General features: G+C 36.3%; 1 protein-coding gene across 1 annotated transcript; it reads right to left on the reverse strand.

The window, feature by feature from the left end:
• Positions 1 to 63: 63 nt before the first annotated feature.
• Positions 64 to 20,126, reverse strand: LOC130807247 (uncharacterized). Its single transcript, XM_057672401.1, has 20 exons — positions 19,740 to 20,126; positions 19,487 to 19,575; positions 19,298 to 19,395; positions 18,967 to 19,021; positions 17,123 to 17,211; positions 16,920 to 16,986; positions 16,778 to 16,840; positions 16,402 to 16,563; positions 16,215 to 16,308; positions 16,059 to 16,135; positions 15,900 to 15,975; positions 15,737 to 15,780; positions 13,238 to 13,305; positions 7,478 to 7,563; positions 6,451 to 6,608; positions 5,023 to 6,361; positions 4,578 to 4,861; positions 3,925 to 4,134; positions 3,670 to 3,826; positions 64 to 630 (listed from the first exon to the last, which is right to left on the reverse strand). The coding sequence occupies exons 1-20, from the start codon at positions 19,849 to 19,851 to the stop codon at positions 323 to 325; spliced, it is 3,636 nt and encodes a 1,211-aa protein (XP_057528384.1). The 5' UTR covers positions 19,852 to 20,126; the 3' UTR covers positions 64 to 322.
• Between the last annotated feature and the right edge of the window lie 263 nt (positions 20,127 to 20,389).

Below are 20,389 nucleotides of genomic sequence, written 5' to 3' on the forward strand. Positions count from 1 at the left end.
ATTGGAGAAAAAAAAAGGGAAAAAATGGCGATCACCAAAACCACCTACTTAGATAGAAGACAGGAAATTGTTGTAAACCAAATTTAAATGCAGAAAAAAGTCGACTATATTTGTATTTTCCATTCTTGCCAAGTGCAAAATTTCAGTCAAAATACAAAAACTTTGTGAGTGCTACTTATTATCTTTTAGTCAACACACTCGATTCGTATACAGATAATATATATGACTATATATACATAAAAAAATCATCAAAATTTTACCAAACAGGGGAATTTGCCCCTGTTTCCAGATCTTGTACAAAAACTAATGAAATAAATAATAGCTAACCTTGAGTTTTCAACTGTTTCAATAACCGCTGAAGACTTTCAATGTGTTGGCCTATTTCTTTGGCACGATCAAGGTGCTGTGATGAAGTTTCTGATCCACTGATGTCGGCAATCAGGGCAGAATATTTGGATTCCATATCCTCAACTTCCTTCTCGAGTGATGAAATTATGGTTTTCATTGATGTGTGAGGGCTATTTCGAGTGCTATTTCCCAGTCCACTAGAAGAAAAGCTACGCTCGTAGACAGCATTTTCTCCCCAAGTGAGCTGTCTAGGGCTAAAAATTTTGTCCAGGCCTTCATTTCCTGCAATGCATGCCACAGAAAGAATACTGATTACTTAGTAAGTAAAATTGAAATGAAAGATGAGATAGGAAATAGTATGATTTCAATCCTAACAATCAGCAGCAAAAATAAGCTGCACTACAGTGAAAATTTAATTATCACTTGCAATGAAGAAAAATAAGATTGAATCAGTTTAAGTTTGTAAAAATGAATATTTGCAAAGAAAGACAATTGAAAACAGCAAAAATAAGTTCACTTCAAGGAACCAAAGTTGTCAAAACAAAATCTTTGCCAGAAGTAAACGAGCATGTCCCTCGTGAGCAAATGGGCTTGAGATCCTAACTAATGAAAACCAGAAAGCAACTTTCAATCTCGATAAATAACAGCTCAACTCGAACATAAGTACAATCTTCTCAATACAATTAATAAGAACCCCTTATATGTTGCAATTAAAAGCTCAAAAAATTCCTCAATCCCCCAATTACCCCAATAAAAATATCGCTCAATATTTCCCCAGTCTCTATTTTCTGCCCCACCCACTTTGGACACAGGAAAACAAAAATTAGAACATATAAGTCATCACCGGGGTCCCTCTTGCCGAATGTCCCATCACCACCGCCATTAAAGTCACCAACAAGTTATTACAAGTAACCGATAACGGCAATGTTTAAAAAAAAATACAGTTATAGATAGATACCAAAATCAGATATACATCCATATTTTCCTACAAAACATAGTGTAAATACAAGGCTGAATTGCATCGCGTCGGCCGCATTGTAAAGGTTTTCAAAAAACAACCATCTTCCGTTGTAAAAGTGTAAAAATGTGTTTTGGTCCGTATCAAGGGATATCTTATGGTTCGACTAATATGTTGGCGTTTAGGATAACCGCATCACTCTCATTATCACATCACCGTTCCGTAACCACGATCGTGACCACATTTTACATATGCACCAAAACCAGTTATATTCCCTCATAGTGCAAAAACAAGGCCACATCACTATATTGTAACCATATTATAAAGGTTTTTGAGTTCGCCACAATCCAAACATAGGTCACATTGACCGCGAAATCCATTCTGCGACCGTGACCAAAACTGTATTTTTGCACTATAATCTCCCTGCCCCAAAAGATAAAATTGTTTATCGACGGTTTTTATAAAGTTTGTACTTTGGCCATAGTGTTGGGGCTTCCACTTATTACTTGTGGTCTAGGCAGTGGCATGTGGCAGTGGTGGATGGGATGGTGGCGGTGGAGAAAGGCTTGGAAGAGAAAGAAGTACAATTGGCACTGAGCTAAAGGAGGGGAGAGCGAGGAGTGATTTGATTATTTTAGGCGAATCAAGTGAGGAATAGACCAATCAAGTACATTCTTATTCTTAATAAGTGCAATCTATCAATCCCATTATTGTTACTTTTCCAGAAAATGCCACTAAGACTTTTCTTTCTACTCAAGCTACTTTTGTCCATAACATAGCAATGTAGCATACACCTTATAAGACCACTAAGTAGGAAAACCCAAAAAATAATATTGACGCCATTCTGCAGATAATATGGCATCATGTATTTTTTTTCTCATCAATTCATCAGTTATTTCCATTAACACTAGTCATCATTATAAGAACAAAGTATCGAGCCCTCATTGTTATATTCATCTTTCCCTCTGCTGTTTTTCCAGGTTGGTCTTGCTGAGGTTTCTCAACCTGACTGTTAAAGGATCTAATCCAACCCTATAGTGGATTAGTGATAGTGAAGTGTACAATATTTTAACCTCAAGATATTCTGATAATTATTATTAATATTTTAATTTAGTTATTTGATAATTATTTATCAACATTTTAATTAAGTCATTCATCAATAGTGGTTACAAGGGAGAACGGATTCAAGGTGCACCACCCATGTATATCTATGAGAAATAAGAACACAAGGGACCCTAATTTTCTGATCTCACTAAAACCAAGGTAGCAACTGCCTGAATTCCTGGTCTCATCAGAACCAGGTCAGTAATTAACAAAGGAGACTGGAGAAGATAATATGCTTGGAAAAGAAAGAAGCCCCATGAAACAGGGAAGACCATTGAGGGAAGACAGGACCCTTCGTGGCTAAGCTTTAGCAGACTTGAGGGAGCAACAGGACAACATACCCAGTAAGAGTCAAAGCATAGGAGCAGTGGTAGAATTAGGAAAGGCCGTCAGTGTACTATGTCTTCTATCAATTTGGTGATAATCATTTCAACTCAGAGTTGCCAATTCTCTTGTTCTAGGGTAAGAGGAAGCACTTGATTTGGAACAAATTTCTATACTGATTATACCTGCTTTCAATATAAATTTACAACTTTTTTTTAGTTTGATCAATTTATTTATATGGATATCCAATTTTCACTCATTGATGTGCTTCACGGTAGTGATGCTATGCAAATGGTATTCACGTGTTGTCATTGAAAGGCTGATTAGTTCATCATTTGGCATTCAAGTTTGATTTGCATCTGATATTAAAAGCTTTATCATGGATTAATAACCAGGATGCTTTGTTGGTAATCATGTGTTGTATAGTTGCGCTCTGAAACAAAGCATCCTCACTTCCATTTCAACAATATTGTACTCTTGAGCTCACTTCATCTGCCAACAATTTGAATTCATAGAAAATACCATTCCAATTGGCATGTAATGTCATCAGTTAGAACGGTACTTTCTCATTGCAGAAGAACTCTGAAGGCCATTCTCCAAATTCACATAAGCCACCTAGATTTTTTTGTATGGAAGAGCAAGTCTCAACCATCTTGCAATAAACGAGTCCGAAAAATAGGTTAGCTCTACCTTTTAAAGTAATGTGTGTTCTCAGACTTGATGTCAAGGTCCAAATTTCTACAATCCCCTAATTTAGTGCCACTAAATGGGTTTATGCACTCCATTATTCTAGTCCTTCAAATCTTTAATTCTCCCTTCCCCCTAATGCAAACCCTCAGGTTATTTTACAAATACATATCTTTGCGCATCAAACCCTTAAGTTGCGTCATTTTGTGATATAAAATTGAGCTGCCGCACAGAAATTAAGAATTTACCTAGGTTGCTTAGCTGATTGATGGCTCCTTGACCAATTGAACCCTCTAGTTTCAGAAGCCGCAAGACACCAGCAGCCACTCTTCCGAAAGAATCAACTTCAGATTTGCAAAGAAAGGTAAGATGCTGCAACTCATCCTTGGTAACAACAGCCTCAATCTGCAGAATGCAGTTGATAAACAATGAATACTGAAACCAATGGCTATCAGACATCACTTTACTTACACGCTGATACTGATAATATTGGATATTTATACCGGGTTATCAACAGAGAACTTAAGGTTTTCGATTGTCCAGTCGCCTGTTATGTCACCAAAGTCATCTTCAGAGACAACCATACGAACTTCCACATTTACCCCTCCAGCTTTCTTCATATCTGCTAATCCAGAACTTCTAGCAGGAGACGGCACGGTAGAGCTGGCAGTCTGGACTTGAGGTTTCAAAGTCTGCAAACCTTCAACGCCAATCTGCACAAGTTACAGATCAGTTATTGTACTCTGATACTATGAATGACAAGTAGAGGATGATACTAACTAAGCCACTCAGAAAGTTCAAAAGGTTTAAACTAATCAAAGAATGTTGAACAGAAACATAATCAGCAGATCTAACTCGCTTTATTTTCAAAATTTCGAGACTATTGACTTCTCAACGCTGATAAGAAGCAAGAACTACCCTCAATTTCCTGAAGTTACACAAAAAGAAATGAAAGGATTTTTGTCACTTATCAGTTTAAGTGTTTAGAAAGTTCTCAGATGAAAAAAACAAAGCTGTCATGATAGACGCAGATGCTCAGTTCCAGGATATTAAGAAAAAATTAAGTTACATTTTTTACTCGAAATGCACAATAATTTCTCTAAATATTAGGGATTTTCTGTTTCGGTAAAAAAAAGAATAAAGAACAAATCATCACCGTTATTAGCTCCACTGGATATTTGTGAACCTTAGACTTCACAATACAATCCAGTGAGTCCTTCAGATCATTTTTTCCCTTAATCTTCAAGCTCTTAAAACAAGAATGCCAACATCTTTCTTCCCTATTAGCATTTACACGGTTATCTGACCATGAGCTTTCTACTGTCTCTTGTGCCCCTTCCAGAGCAAACAACCAATTTCTCAACTCAACCGACACATCCACATCATCTGGCCTTCCTAAGTGAGAGAGAATAGTTTCATGGCTACTTTCACATGTTCCATCTGCAAATCAAAAAGATTGTGTTATTAAAGATAGTCACACTGACAAAGCCAAGCAAGACAGCTCGGAGATTAGCAAGATCAAGGGAAAGGAGATATGATGTGCATGAATTGAAGTACTAGATGAATACAATACAAACATATTAGCAAGACATATCTCATACTTTCTTTAACGTAATCCACAGAATGAGGCGGTGCCTTGAACACCTTTGAGAGTGGACTGGCAGACAAGTTCTCTAGCCCTTTTAATAGCCCTTCACTAGGGCCCCCACCAGGCCCAAGAATTCCGAATCTATGCAATAAGGCTTCAGCATAGTTCATCCCTCCACCCAACCGAACACCATCTATACAAGCTGACACATTCAAGCTGTGGCAACCAGCATCCTGAGCTTGAGAAGGAATAACATGCACAATATTAACATCAAGGAAGGCAGAATGCATTGCCTTTCCACTTGAACGACTTTCATCTTTATGTTCAATCCATAACACAGGTCTGAGCTGTGGATGTCCATTTTCAGACAATGGAGACCCATTTGTACAGGCAATTGAAATTGTATCATTGTCGGTTAAAGAGTTATCCTCTACATCTACACAATCCACTTCCACAGTTTCCCAACGTACAGTGGATGATATAGCAATAGCGCCACCAAGTGTTCTGTGACCTACTTTAATAAACAGATTTTCACCAATAAATTGAACCAAAGGCTTCCCTGGAGTAGTATTGTTTGAATCCTCAACAAATTTTAATTGTATGTCTTTTATGGTAAAGCTCACAGCAGTATCGCTTGGAGCCTTAGAAATCAACTCACCGTTCCAGGATTCTGTTCTTCGGATTGTCGATTTATCATTCTTTCCTACTAACGCTATTTTTTCACTTACTTCTCCAAAATAAGAATAGAGATCTAGGACAAAAAACAGCTGCTCTACCGAAGTATTAGAGCAATATTGTTTACAAGCAATACCAATTCTAGCAATACCCCCAGGAGGAGGGACATGAACTAGTAGGCTACCATCTAGAGTTGCCATAGCTACCTCAACACAAGCTTCCTTCACCTCAACACATCTCCATGATCTCATAGAACAGGAAGAAGAATTTTTCTGACCACCTAGGATGTCAGATGTTTCAAGAGACAAATTTATGTATGATGCTCCAGCAGACCATTTTTTCTGACTAGCATCAATAGGTTGATTGTCCCAGAGACAAAAACAAGCAGGATCTTTCTCCAAATCCAGCACAAGCATTTGAAGAACCGGGCTTTCAGACAAAAACAAATTTTTAATGTGAAGCTTGGCTTCAGACACCGAATTCTGGAATCCAGTTTCGCTACTGAATGCACAATTAGCTGCCTTAGCGAAATCTAGCGGAACTGTAAGATCTAGTTCATTTAAAGTGAACATCATAGAATTTATGGAATAATCTGGTAGGACAGAACCAGAATTGACAACAACTCCATCAGCTAAAAAGGAACATATTCTCAAACAGGACTCTTCCTGAAGATGGATCTGCACAAGAAGAAGAGAACACAAGAATTAAAATACAAAAAAAACATATCTGATTGGAAAACCTTAAGATAACAGAAAACAAATCATACCATAAGAGGCATACACGCTATTACTGTCTGTGATGCAAACAATGGAGGCGCTGGTGAAGGTGTCACCTGCAGAGAATGGATATTTATAAATGAAGCACCTTCATTCACTTGCCAATGTTTATCACCCAGCGGGTATATTGGAGGAGAGAAGTCCTTTGCTGCCCAAACAACAAGGAGTTGCAATCAGAAGTTAATGAGAGTATAACCCACCAATGGACAGCTTTCCGTAGACATAAGTCATGATAGTGTGACAAGCACTCTCATCTATGAATATTTAAAACTATAACACTAGTAGAACTGGGAATATTCGGCAAGAAAAAAGATCAAAATAAGAAACTATTTTAAAAATATTCAACAGAAGGTAAAAGAATCTATGAAACGCCCAATCCACTCAACTTCATTGTTCTGACCAGGGGCAACAGGCTCAATCCCTTCCCCTATGCACACTCCAGCCACCTCAAGCTCTATATCTCCCTTGTTGTTCATATTGTCTCCATCTTCCCCCAGCTTATTTAAATATTTGTTCATGTATGACTGAAAGATACGGAAGAAACGATTTTCACAGCAAATGCAAAATGGGAAGAGACAGGAAGAAAAAGTAGCCAGAAGTAGAAGTGTGAGAGAAGGGCAAAAACAAGGGAGGCACACATGGCAAGAGGGAAAATGAATAGACTACAACAAAAGAACAGGAAGATCAAAAGAGTTTGCAGGCAAGAGATGATGCAATCTCTGGTGCTTACTGAGTAATGTTGTAGCTGAGACAAGATGAGGGGGTCCTTAAACTATTTCCTTCCATGGGGGACTTTTCATTTTGTTTGCTCCACCAGATGGAGAGGTTTCCCTGGAAAATATTGCAGCATTGTCTGCCAATCAGGATTCAGGATTGCAGCTAAAAACGTAAATTATCCCACAAGTCTTATTGGAAGCGATTTCAAGAGTAGGATATATACAAATATATAGTCCAAATTTGGATGTTATCAAGACAAGTTTTCAAAGAAAAAGTACACAAAAACAAAAGTACTGATACCAAAGTCAGGAATCTTCTGCAAATCTTTTCTGAGTGCCTGCATTGATGGTTGTATTAGAGTGCATGGAGGTCTAGAAAAAGTATCCCTGCATGGTGAAAATTCACAAGAACATCACATTTATGAAGTTAAATAGCATCATTAGTAAAGGCTCAATTTTGAAACTTTGATGCCATTAGCGTAGCTATAAGCATAGGTCTACGGACGAACTTTCGAAGTGAGTCCCATCTAACAAGGGTAAGCAGTAAGCAGCTCACAACTGTGAGATAAAAAAGACCACCTTTTTCCTATTCAACAGGAAAAGGGAAGCCATTCAAACTTTCACTGCAAAAGATTGAAAATTAATATAACTAGTAAACTACCAAAAGACTTGAGTAATTGACATCCAGATTTTTATATCAGTGGCAACCCGCATTCGACACATTAAATACATTTAGAACCAGTTGCCTTGTGACTCTGTCTACCAGTATGAAAGTTCTGATGTTCTTTCTGATAATTAACAGATCTCAAAGTTCAGTAAGCAAAGTAGTACACAGAAATAAAACAATATGTAGACAATGAAACACCAGAAGTTATTTTAGCAAACAGTTCAAGTTATTCATCAAAAATTGGAAATGTAATCTCTTAGCAGAATGCACTAACTTTTTTTTTTGTCAAGGAAGTTTTTTATTAATGAAACAAAATACATCAATGGGATGAGGAATCCCAAAAATCGATCATCGAAAATTCTCATATTCTTTTCTAACCATATAGACCATAGAATGGTAAAAGAACAAATCACCCACATCTATTTAAGATCATTATCTCATCCCATACCACAATGGTTAATCAAAAGAAAATCTTCAATCCTCGTAGCAACGCATTCTTCACCCCAAATTTAAAACAACCTTTGCCATAGTTCTCTTGCTATCTTGAATAGAAGAATATATGATCAGTATCTTCTCCATTCTCACAACATAAAAAAAGAATTTTTAAATTATAAAAAAAAAATAAAAAAATAAAAAAAAAAAACCAATGGGGATTTAGCCAGAGGAAAAGAAAGGGGTCTATGGGGATGGGAAACCAAGAGAAGGATTTTCATGAAATAGGAATCTGATTCTTGAACCAGATTCAATTGATGGACAAAAATTTTAAAAATATCTAATAGCTCAACCACCAATAGGATATCCCTCTCTAAAGGATCATTCTGAAAGATAAGTTTCAGGCAATCTAATTGTTATCCCCCACCCAAGAATAAAATTACATAAGCGGCAAGTTGTGTTTTGACGAAAAATAATATAATTTAGGGAAAAGTTCTTTGAAAGAGAATACCTCCAACCAAACATCATCCCAAAATTTAATGATATTACCCCTCCTAACTTTTAAAGAAGTAAAAGATAAAAAGGAATGAAATACTGTGAAATTAACTTCGAAGGGCCAAGACAAGTGAATGTTGGACTAGCTTTTCCTTCCCAAAAGGATGTAGTTGAAGCAAATTTGCTTCATATAATCCTGTCCCACAAAGAGTTTGATTCCCGCGGTGATCTCCACAATCACTTCCCTAATAACGTTGTATTTTTTGCCCTCAAATCCCTACAACCCCCCTTGTTCAACAAGAAGCTTAATTCTTTCCAAACTGATCAAATGGTCCATTTTTGAACGTCCTATTCCTTTCCAATGAAAATCCCTCGTCATCCTCTTTAAGCTTCCAACAACAGATCCTAGGGCCTTATATAGGGACAAAAGATAGATAAAATTATTTCTCAAACATGATTTAACAATCAAAATCCTTCCTCTAAAAAAGAACATAAGATTGGGGCCTAAAAAACGTTATATGTTTCTCCCCCTGGGTCTTGGAGCCCCATATACTAATGAGAACAAAAAAAAAAAAAAAAACCCTTCCATGTGAGTTCTAAGAGGACTGAATTTGAAAAACACCCCATCAGAATCTCTTTAATTGTAGCCACTCTGGTATCCCATATTATGATGACCCCTCCTGCAAAAAGGCCCAATCTTTCCATCTCTCTTCCCATATAGTTCTCAAGAGCTGTTACATTGCTTAATTTTGTTTCTTGCAAAATACCTATGTCCAGTTCCTAATCTTTTCTCCCACCTCCCCAACCCCCCCACATACTACAAAACGATCTTCATTTATCTAATCTACTACACCCTCCCATCCTATTCCATAATGCCCCGTAATTGATTGAACTAGATGACTTTCTTAATTCTCTAATCTCTATCTCTTCCACCAAATTTTCCATTTTCCACCCATGCATTAGATTAGCTCCCATCCCAGCTTACTACAAATTATTGAGGATGTGTCAGTATTTCTAGAATACACACTTAGTATGGATGGCTTTGAAGATACCTAGGCTTCCTCCTCTATAAGACATTTGAACTGCGTAAATACAAAATTGGTCCTTTTGTATCCCCCATAGAAGCTTGGCCCCTATCCTATGCCATCCGAATAGCCCCTCTAACGAAATCCTCTTCTCTGTTTCCATCGAGACTTCTTCATTAATCTGGTTTTCCTCTGTTTCTTCTTCTCCAATGTCATCCTCCATATATTATTCTTCGTTGTTTGACACCTCTTCTTATTCTCTTTCATGGCTCTGTTTGTTTGCTTGATGATCTTCACCCATATTTCCTCCCTTGTTGGTCCCCATTTCAAATTGGTATTTCCAAAATATTGCATCTCCTTCAACAATTCCTTCTTCCCTATGACGTCTTAGACAACTTTCTTGGTGTTTGAACATTACTCCCTTTGAATTTGTCATTCTTGCTCGTGTTTGGGGTTTTCTGTTTTCTTATAAATGTGTGTTAGTTTTGTTTCCATCCTTTTCTTTTCCTGATTCCGCAGTGTGTTATTGGTTTTAATTTCTTGCTTGGGCCCGATCCCATCAGATAATATATTCATGGGGGAAGTCTCCTTAAATGGGTACTTTTGCCAGGTTTTAAATAATTCCACTTGAACCTATGTATAAAACTCCTAGCCCCAAATTTGCATTTGCCTATGAAATGGGACTATAAAACTTATATTTGCTTTAAAATACACATTTTCCTTTATGTTTTCCTTGCTGTATAGATTTCGATTGGTTGCCTAATGAATTTTTAAATGTGTTTTTACTCCAGCAATAATGAAATTGGGGAAAGCAAATGAACTTTTTCTTCTTTAGCTCTGAACAATAGACCACTCTAAACCTCACCAAGTGTGAGTTAAAGTCAGAGTTCTGCTCTCATAGTTGTCGAAAATGGGATCTATGTTCAATCAAGTACTGTAATTGATTTTTCCATATTTCTTTAACTTGATACCTGTAAGACAAACTACACATGATAATAAGGACCACCATTGTCATTTAAGCTTTCACTAGTCACTTGCATTGAGCAAGAAGTGAGTATGTGAGTCAGAGCCACGGGATCAAGGCTACGTGTGGAGAGGAGCCCCTGGCCTTTTGAGTGGGTGTAGCATACCTCTAGGTTCAAAAGAAAAATTATATACATCGGCCAAGAAATTTTCCTTTATATATTGGTCCAAATTTAAGGCCTTAATAGAATAGATAAGTGTATCTTAAGATGGATATGTGAGAACACTCCAAGGGATAGAACTTAGATATTAGATGGAAGCTTGGAATTTGGAGTTCCATATATGTGTCAACAGTGGATTTTGAAAGCAGTTAGAGGAAGGCCAATGGCCACTTGGGGGTGTAATTAATGATACTCTCTTTGATCTTATTTTTTCATCCAATTTGGAACGTGGGAAGAAACCAAAGAGGGTTATAAAGTGTTAAAGATTCTAAAGTTATGTGATTGTTGAATGTTGGGAGAAATTATTAGGTCCTTTGAAATCATAAATTGTATAGGAGAGATAAAAATGGAAAGTCTTAACATTCAATAAAGGGAGGAGTACAAATAAAAATAGAAATCATAGATACGTGATTCTCTTTTAAGTAAAATTGTGTTCAGAAAAATAAGGTTATTTTTGCCTTAAAAACGTCTCAAAATAGAAAGATTCATAATGAGAAAAACTTTGTGAAAATTACTCTTGAGGAAAATGAAAAGAATAAAATAAGAATGAATAGAGTACGAAGAAAGTGGATTGTCAAAAGCAGCTTAGTACTTGGTAGTAACGAATGAAGGAACACAAGTGGGGAAGATATTGGATCATGAAGCTCATGCCACCAATCCATCTACCCACTAGGATGACGGCAAGGGTTTGATAATGTTGTTGATCACCGTCATTATAATATTTTGCAAGCAAGTTCTTACAACATGTGTTTACGATTACTTAAATGCTCTTTGTTACTATAAAGTAAAGTGGGGTACATCCAACCCCATTAATCTGTAACACCTACGGCACCAGCTATATTGAAGACATACCAGTGAAGGGGCAAAAGAAATAATAGATGTTTTGTTAATATTGGGCTGGGTTGTTATTTGGTTTATTGTATTTTAGTCGGGCTTTTATATTATTTGAAGGCCCTAGCGTCTTAAGTCTCGGGAGGGTTTCTATAAATAGTGATAGTCTCTCATTGTAAGGGATATGTGTAGAACTTAAAGGAAGAATTCAGAAATAAAGGACTTTACACAACACTCTAAGTTGTGTGGGAGTTTACATAGCACTCGAAGCTCTATGGTATATCATATGTGCAATTTTTCTGTGTTCTTTTGTATTGTTCTTGGTGTGTGTGGCAGGGTTTATCCCATAATCCTCCAACTGCCAACTAAGCGGGGAGACACTTAAGTGACACTAAGGCAATCTAATGACTACTAAGTTTTTGAAAATATAAAAACAACAAAGAAATCTAAGATTTCACCCATATTCTCTTTCAGTCGAAATTAAAATAAACCCTATACACAGATTTTTATATCAAAATTCTTTTAGCAAATGAACGCGGGAAAAAAAAAAAAGAAAACCAAATAGTAATCTAATGGCCTAGATGAAAAACACAAAATATTGCCCCGTCTAGTTGGAATCAATTTTCCATCCACTTCCAAATTTTTCTGCTCAACCATCAATCCTAACCCCCATCCCTCTCTCTCTCTCTCTCTTTTTTCCAACCCATCCACGCCAGCCATCATGTATTCTACGGTTTTATAAATATTATTTACATTTCTATTGGAGGATTGATCAGACAATCTAGAAAAGCTCAATCAGCAGCCATGATACTTATGTAAACACTACAAAATGGACATTAGACGTATAGCTTGAATTTTCAAAGACAGTTTCCAAGCCTCGAAAAATTTATTCAAAGATCCACAACATGCCATTGCAATTCAATTAAATACAACAAACATGAAAACAAATATAAATTTAATAAGAACCAAAAGAACCAAACACTTGATGACATGACAAAGGACAAATATATTGGTTCACCTAGTGAATTTGCTGCACCAACTCTAAAAAGCCCTAATATAGGTGAGTGAGGGACTAACTCACATAAACAAAGGGCGTAATCACAAAACTTCAATGATATTAAAAAAAAATTGATAAATAAACACTTAGTATGGTATGATCTCAAAAATGCAACACAACAGCATACAGAATTTGAGTTTCCACTTCAAGATATAATTAGATAATATAAAAGGATACACAACAACAAGATAAAGGCATTGAACAGTCTAGGCATCCAACAACCTAAGGTGATTTATAAATTAAATAAACAACCTGGAATATAAGAAAGTATATTCAAAGAGCAAAATGTTCTACAAGTATTTATAATGTAGTTCATGATAAGAACCGAAAATTACAAATAATGAAATAAAAATCAATTATTGAGGTTTACCTTAAAAAAAGCCCACCAATTATAACTTGAGTCAAATTTTTGGAACTTTCTCTATCTGATATGCTTGTCTGATAAACATAATGAGAGCAATCAGCTGAAGCCCAAACAAATAGACTCGGAAAAGTCAGGATGAAATATGTGCACAGCAAGACTAGTTGATGACAATCAGTGAGGGGACAAATATGCGCTGACAAATCATGGCAAGTTAATTTAAATAAAGGTAAATGAATAAACAATCAAATATAAACAGGGTGCATGAACTTTTCCGCTCAAACAGAAAGTTTCTAATTTTATATTTCCACTGATTATGGAGTAATTTGCTGAACCAACACAATCTTAAGAGAACATTCTCAATCTCAATGTGATATAAATGATATTCTTCTATTTCAGCAAGAATCTGAAGCAGGAGAGCTTAGACGAGCAGCAGATGTACTCAAACTAGCAACCAAATTGCAATATTAATAGTATTGGGAGGCAATTATCTCGGATAAGCAGTCCATGTACTCGAATGAACATGGCTCAGATGGCTGCTCTCAAGGTGAAGGCTGAAGATACTCTTATGAGGGTCATTCTTGGACAAACGAGTGATACAGGAAGTTAAAGAGGAGTTCTAAAAGACTCCAAGCTATTGAGGAGATTCGAAAGGCCAAATTGGAGAGAGAATTAGATGTGGGCAGCCTCCAAGCAAAGTTTTAGTGAAAGAACATTCAGGAAGAGCCACCATTTAAGAAGAGTAATACTCTTAAAAGATTTCTCCATTTAGAGGGTTTGAGAGAAGCTCATACGAGAGCTTGTGAGAGCTAGTTGAGTGCCCTAAATTGTGAGGAATGAGGATTAGAGAAAAAAAACACTAAATGAGCTTGAGAACCAAAAAAGTGTTGTTATTGTTGATTACATTAATGAGAAGTTTTATCAGTTGAAAATGAGCAACTTAATTACCATAACTTATGTGTTGTTATTGTTATTGACAGTTTGATACAATTGTTGTGGTTATGGCTTTATTGTTGTTTGCTACCTCTCAAAGTCTCAACCTTAGATTTCCAGCAAATTCATAACATCTAAAAGGTAGCAAGGAAAAAAGTTCTAAAAAGATATCTATAATATTACTTGCATTTAAAATCAACACCAGAGAGGAAGGAGGTGCCAACAAGAACACTCAATTCACACAAGAAAGAGCGAGTTGGTCACATAGATTCTCCAACCAGTCCAACCAGGGGAGTTCAGGAGAAGCAACATGCCTAACCAATGCTTTCGGTATGCCCTAACACCTAAAGAAATCCTGCTACAGAAAATGACCCACTAAATCATCATCATCATACCCACGCAATATATCCCGCTCATAGAAATGATTCACTAAATCCGTACAAGCAAATGCTTCAAATTCCCAAAACAATGGTCAGCACTATGAAGCAATAACAGACTAAGCGGAATAACAATAACAGCTTTACAATGACTTGAAGTAATATGATTCAATAGCCCAACTTGGAGATATTTATATCTGATTCAGCATGCAATATTGAACAGAGTTGTAGTGGAATGTCTCTGTGACACATAGATTTCATCTCAGTACACATCAAACAAAGGTTGGCAGTTTAAATCTGGCAAATAAGTAATGCCCAGCCCCACAGACAACAACAGTTGACTTCATGCTTACCAAAATTCAGGGATTGTTATCTTATCAATGGTATAAACCAACAAATGAAACTTTCCATAAAGCCTACTTAAAAATTGCAGCAACAATCATAATGTCGCGGACGCTACCTTATGGTCTTATGACTCATTTTGGGACATTTCAATGTGAAATGTTAACTTGAAAATATACATTTTATCATAGTAAATCAAGTTTTTTTGGAGCATATATTTAAATTAAAGCATATAAAGGACCTTTTAAAACCTAATGCACATTAAAAGAAGTATATTATGTTGACTAATGTGTTAGAATAATAACTTATGATGGTTATTACTCCGTGATTTTATTACAAGTCATGTAGTGGGATTTGCAAAAAGTACGCTCAAAATTGGTTATAAAAAGGCCAATATTTAATGGAACGGTCAACAGCCACATTTTAGTCCATGTTCCTGGCTGGGTATGCAAAAAAAATTCCCAGTGAGTTTTACATGCTCATCAAAAGGAATCTATGGATAGCTCCATTATTTTCTCCGTTTTGATGGGTATGATTTTGGATTCATAATAAAGATGCAAGACTGCAGCAGACTCTAGAAATTCGACAAAAATTAAAGAGGAATCGGGCTTATGAGGATTGGGAATTGATATTTTTGTTGAATACTCTGTTTTGCTATTTTGAAGGATTCTCAATCCCTCAACAATGAATCTTTCATTCAAGACAAAGAGTTTTCTTTTTGCCACTGCTATACAAAAAATGCACGCAGAAATCAAAATCGGTTTCCTATTTTGACTGATCCAAAAAGTGGCATCACCCAAAATTATGCAATGTAGAACCAAAACCAGACTTCATCAGTAGTTACACAAGAACATACCCGAGTAAAGCAGAGTGACTGCATCAGAAGTTCAAGCCTGAAGTCTGCAAATGTCATGGGAAAGGTATGTTCATCTTATGCACTACAACCATTAGATTCTTCTAGCACAACAGCACCGCACGCAGCAAATGAAAAAGAGGTAAACAAATTTGATAGAATTGACCTGTGTCTCTAATGCAGAGAAAAACATGGTCAACAATGATGGAGACTAATGAACGTCCGGCTGCTTCTGTAGATCGCTGAGGATACAAAAAGCATACTTAATAGCAGCTATGCAGTATACACCTATATTTTTAAACTAATATACAAGGTGAGGCAAAACCTGTGCCTTCGGATCAACATCTCCTCTGTTAAGGCAAACATACAATCCCGTTAAGAAGCGGAGAAAAGCTCTTAAACCTGTTCAACAGAATAGTAGGTAATTAAACAGAAAGGTAAATAATTATCTAGGACCTAAATCAAAATGCACATCTCTAACCTGGTTCACTCAAAGCAGGACAAACAGCTTCAATTATATGTAATCTGGCCTCAAGCCCCAGAGGATCATTAAGCTGTGTCCTCTGTACCGTTATCTGATGGAAAAACAGACAAAATGCTAAAGAGGTGACTTCTTATAGACACCACTAGTAAATAAACACCCAACCAACTTCTAGATGACAGCTTACATAAGCCTGCCCAGATATCCCCTCAAGAAAGCGTTCTCCACCAAAGAATACACGCTTTGCTCCATCATCATCTCTCTTATTTGCTCCCTCTTGAACACGGCCATCCATAAACATGTCAGGATGAGGGAGGAGATCAATGGACAGAGATCCCCACTCAAGTTTCTGGCAGAAAAGACAACAAAATAGATTGAAAAAAATCACCAACGGTTAAAACCAGAACATTGAAAGGCCAAACAAGAAAACCCAAGCATCACAAGAAACACAAAAATGTATAATCAACATCACAAGAAATTTTGACATTTCAGAGGAAAAGGAAATGATCAATGGAATTGAAAGCTTTCACCATCTAAAAAGACGTGCAAACTAGCATAATTACTTTGAAAACATAGATGAAATCCTTGTTACTGGAGAAATCTCTTGCTTCTTTAAGATTGACAACCTACAAAAAGTTGTGCAAGTATAATTATTTACTTCAGATTAAGAAAGGGACAAAAACACGAGAGATCAAGTATACCAACCTCCCAATTTTCATTAGTGGTGTAAAGTAGAAGGTTACGCATAGTAATCGAAGCCATAGGAGGTGTCCTACAAAACAAGAGAATGACAAAGATATGAATCCAAAACAGAAAATGAAAGTGGAAAACTCAATCATTCAAATTCATAAATATTGACGAACAACAAAATTTGACATTAGTACAAAAGATAAAAGATTGATGCCTACCATGTTGCTCCACCTTGGCGACAACCAGCTCCTCGAGTTTCAAGGAGAAGGTTTACGGTCTGTACTTCTATAGTCATCCCGTCTGCAATCTAATGCAGCAACAACAATTAGATATGATGAAAATAAATAGCACGTACAATTGGCATTGCTGGTAGAGGACCACAATTTAGTAACTTGATTAGGCTCAAGGCTCAAAGTGAAGATAGTCAATCGATAATGTAATATATTCCCATGCTTATGACACAGAAATCCTATTCTACCAAATGCATGCACACCAAAGGATTACATTTGGAGAAAGTTGAAGCAAAAGAACCCCTCAATACAAAGACAAGAACGAATACAACTTCATATGCAACTCTAAATGCATACCAAGTTCAACCATGACTCATAAGATTGCAGCAGAACCTTGTAAAAAGAAAGGCGAGAAAAAATTAGATTTACTTAGGAAAGATCGTGTGACAAAATTTAAATCACAGGAACTAGAGGAACAAATTTCACAGGTAATGTGGAAGGTATGTGGCTGTTGCACCCTAATATTATGGTCTTCATAAGCTAAATATTTTTACTATAAGATTGCAGCGCAGTAATTGGCTTATATATAACATAAATCCACACCTCAAGAGAGCATTCATAAACTAAAATAAATAGCGGAAAACAAATGAAAATTCTATTCAAAATATACATCAAGGCTTCCAGTATTCCTCTACTCTCACGTCTCCAAAACATCATAGAAATACGGGGTGAAGAGAGTAATGAGTATTTTTCCTAATTTTCAACAATTTTCTTGATCTATAAAACACATCAATGTAGGAACTTGATTTCCTTGGACATTGCCAAGTAACCTAACTAAACAAACCCTAACACTGCAGTTGTTGTATAGCAAGAAAACTATGTTGGATAAAAGCAGCATCTTCTTTTAAGGTAGTTACTACCTAGTAGGGATCAAACATTGATTCAAAAATAATAACCTAATAGAAGTAAGTGAGCAATCCCTAGTAAATGTGGACTTGTTCCATTAGATCAATATTCTACAAAAAGAACCAATAGCCATACTAGGCAATGAAAAAGTACTGAACACCCGCAAACCCTCAGAAGATGAGATTAACATTTTCCAGACAAAGCTTGAGATGATTATATATTATTGATGGTGTCCAAGCACAAAACAAAGGATAGTAACATAATCTGTCGGCAGCAAATTCTTCAGATCTTTCAGCATCAAATTAGCTAGATCCATAAATCTATGGAACAGGCAAGCAAGTTGTCACAAGTTTACAAGGTTGCCTCATTTAGGGATCAAGAACGCGCAAAAACTATTACTCCCTCAGTTTCTTTGAGTTTGTATCTTGGGACTCAAAAAACACTCACAATTTTGAGTTTTAAGGTGCCAACTCAAAGGGATGGAAGGAGTATTACAGTAAAAAGTTTCTTTATAAATTATACAAAGAGACCTCAACAAAAGAACACACCAATTACAGATTAAGCTTAGAATGCTCGAGTACCGCACCAACCTTCAACAAGTTGGAATTTAGCCAGTATGAAACATTTAGGATGAAGAGAAAAGCAGCATTAAGAAACCTCACCACTTTCTAAGCTAAATTCATTAACCAAAATCAATTAGGTTGCGAATCACACACATATAATATAAGCAGTCTTGTTTTTCACCAAAAGAACTTCCATTTAAACTTCTCTCAACTCATATCTGAACTAATATGCACTTATTATTAGTCTTATAAATGAAGCTGGTGTACCTCAAGGCCCGTAACTATATTTACCTTCCCCGAAACTTTCTTTCAGGTACAAAAAACAAAGCCATATTAAATAACAGCAGACATAAACAGATTTACCTTATCAGCAAATCCATAGCCGCTCCCCCTCCCTGAACTACTAGTAGACTGAGCACTGCAAAAACATTCCTTAACTTATGCTTAAAATATTTACAAAAGTAAACTACTTCCTCTATCTATTATTTTATAAGCTGCAGCATTTATCTTGCATTAGTTCCACAATTAATATTAATATATATTTAATAATAAGCACATGAAATTGTCAAAAGTTGATAAGACGCATTTAAGAAGTTCTTCATGACTATACTCTTTTCCTAAAATCGCTAGGAATAATCATAGTAGAGTTTGCAAAAGTCAAATTATTGCGACTATTCTACAAAGCAATGATTACCTGCTGGTATCCGCATCTGCATTCTCTTCAAGAACCAAATCAAGCCTATCTATTTGCACAACAATTGGCTCTACTTGCACATTGCTAACCGACGGTAACTAAACTCAAACAATATTCAAATTAATTACTGTTTTCCAATCAAAATTCATCAAATAATGATAAATCAAACAATTCATTAAAAACACATACCACAATTTCCAACTTTCCTACTTTCGCTGTCGTAACATGAATCGCCGGTGGCAATCCCAGGCTGGAATGTAAAGCATCTCCATCAATATCTACCCAAAAAGAGTTCATATTCACACATTAAAATCAAAAAGTATCTCAAAATTGATCGCATTAGTCGCTCATACATCGTTCCTCTAGCTCAATTCAACAAATCAAAAAATTTAATTTAATTTTTTTTTAAAAAAAAAAGGTCGATTTGATTGCAGAAATGAACCTAAATTGGAAAGTTGAGCAGTGCGTCCCTGTAATTTGAACTGATCTCTGGTAAATGATTTTAACCAATACTTTAGCGTGTATTCCAACGCTTTAGCCAAAATCGACTCCATTTTTTCTTAGATTTAACTCAGTAGAAAGTTCAGACACCTTTATTCGTGTTAGAAAAGCGGTTTTTAGATCCCGGAAAACCAGAAATGGTAGACGGAAATCCGGAATCTGTTTAGGAAGTGGTTTCCCGGGAGGAGGAAAGAGGATCAATGGAGGTGGTGAAGCTTTATTTGTGCATGGAGGAGTGTGATTATTGGCTCGTTGCATACAGAATGGTGGGGTAGAAAAGATGAAAGAGGGAATAAAGGTGAGAGGTGGCATGTGTGGTAGATTGAAGGGAAAAGTGCGTGGCACGTGTACACGTGAGAAGGGAATTTGGGTTGTTGGATCATGTTACATACAAGTATGCACGGGTGTTAAAAACACCCAACCCGTCGATCCATTGACCCGCTGATCCGCAATATAAACGGCAAGTCAAAATTAAAAGAAAATTAAAACTTTAGGGTTGGGTTATGGGCCGATTTAAAATAAACTGGGTATCTGGCAAGTGACCCGTTTGATAAATACATTTGTTTTTTTGGGTTTTTACTCTCACATAAT

The sequence above is a fragment of the Amaranthus tricolor genome, chromosome 3, assembly GCF_026212465.1.
Source record: "Amaranthus tricolor cultivar Red isolate AtriRed21 chromosome 3, ASM2621246v1, whole genome shotgun sequence".
NCBI classification, from domain to species: Eukaryota; Viridiplantae; Streptophyta; class Magnoliopsida; order Caryophyllales; family Amaranthaceae; genus Amaranthus; species Amaranthus tricolor.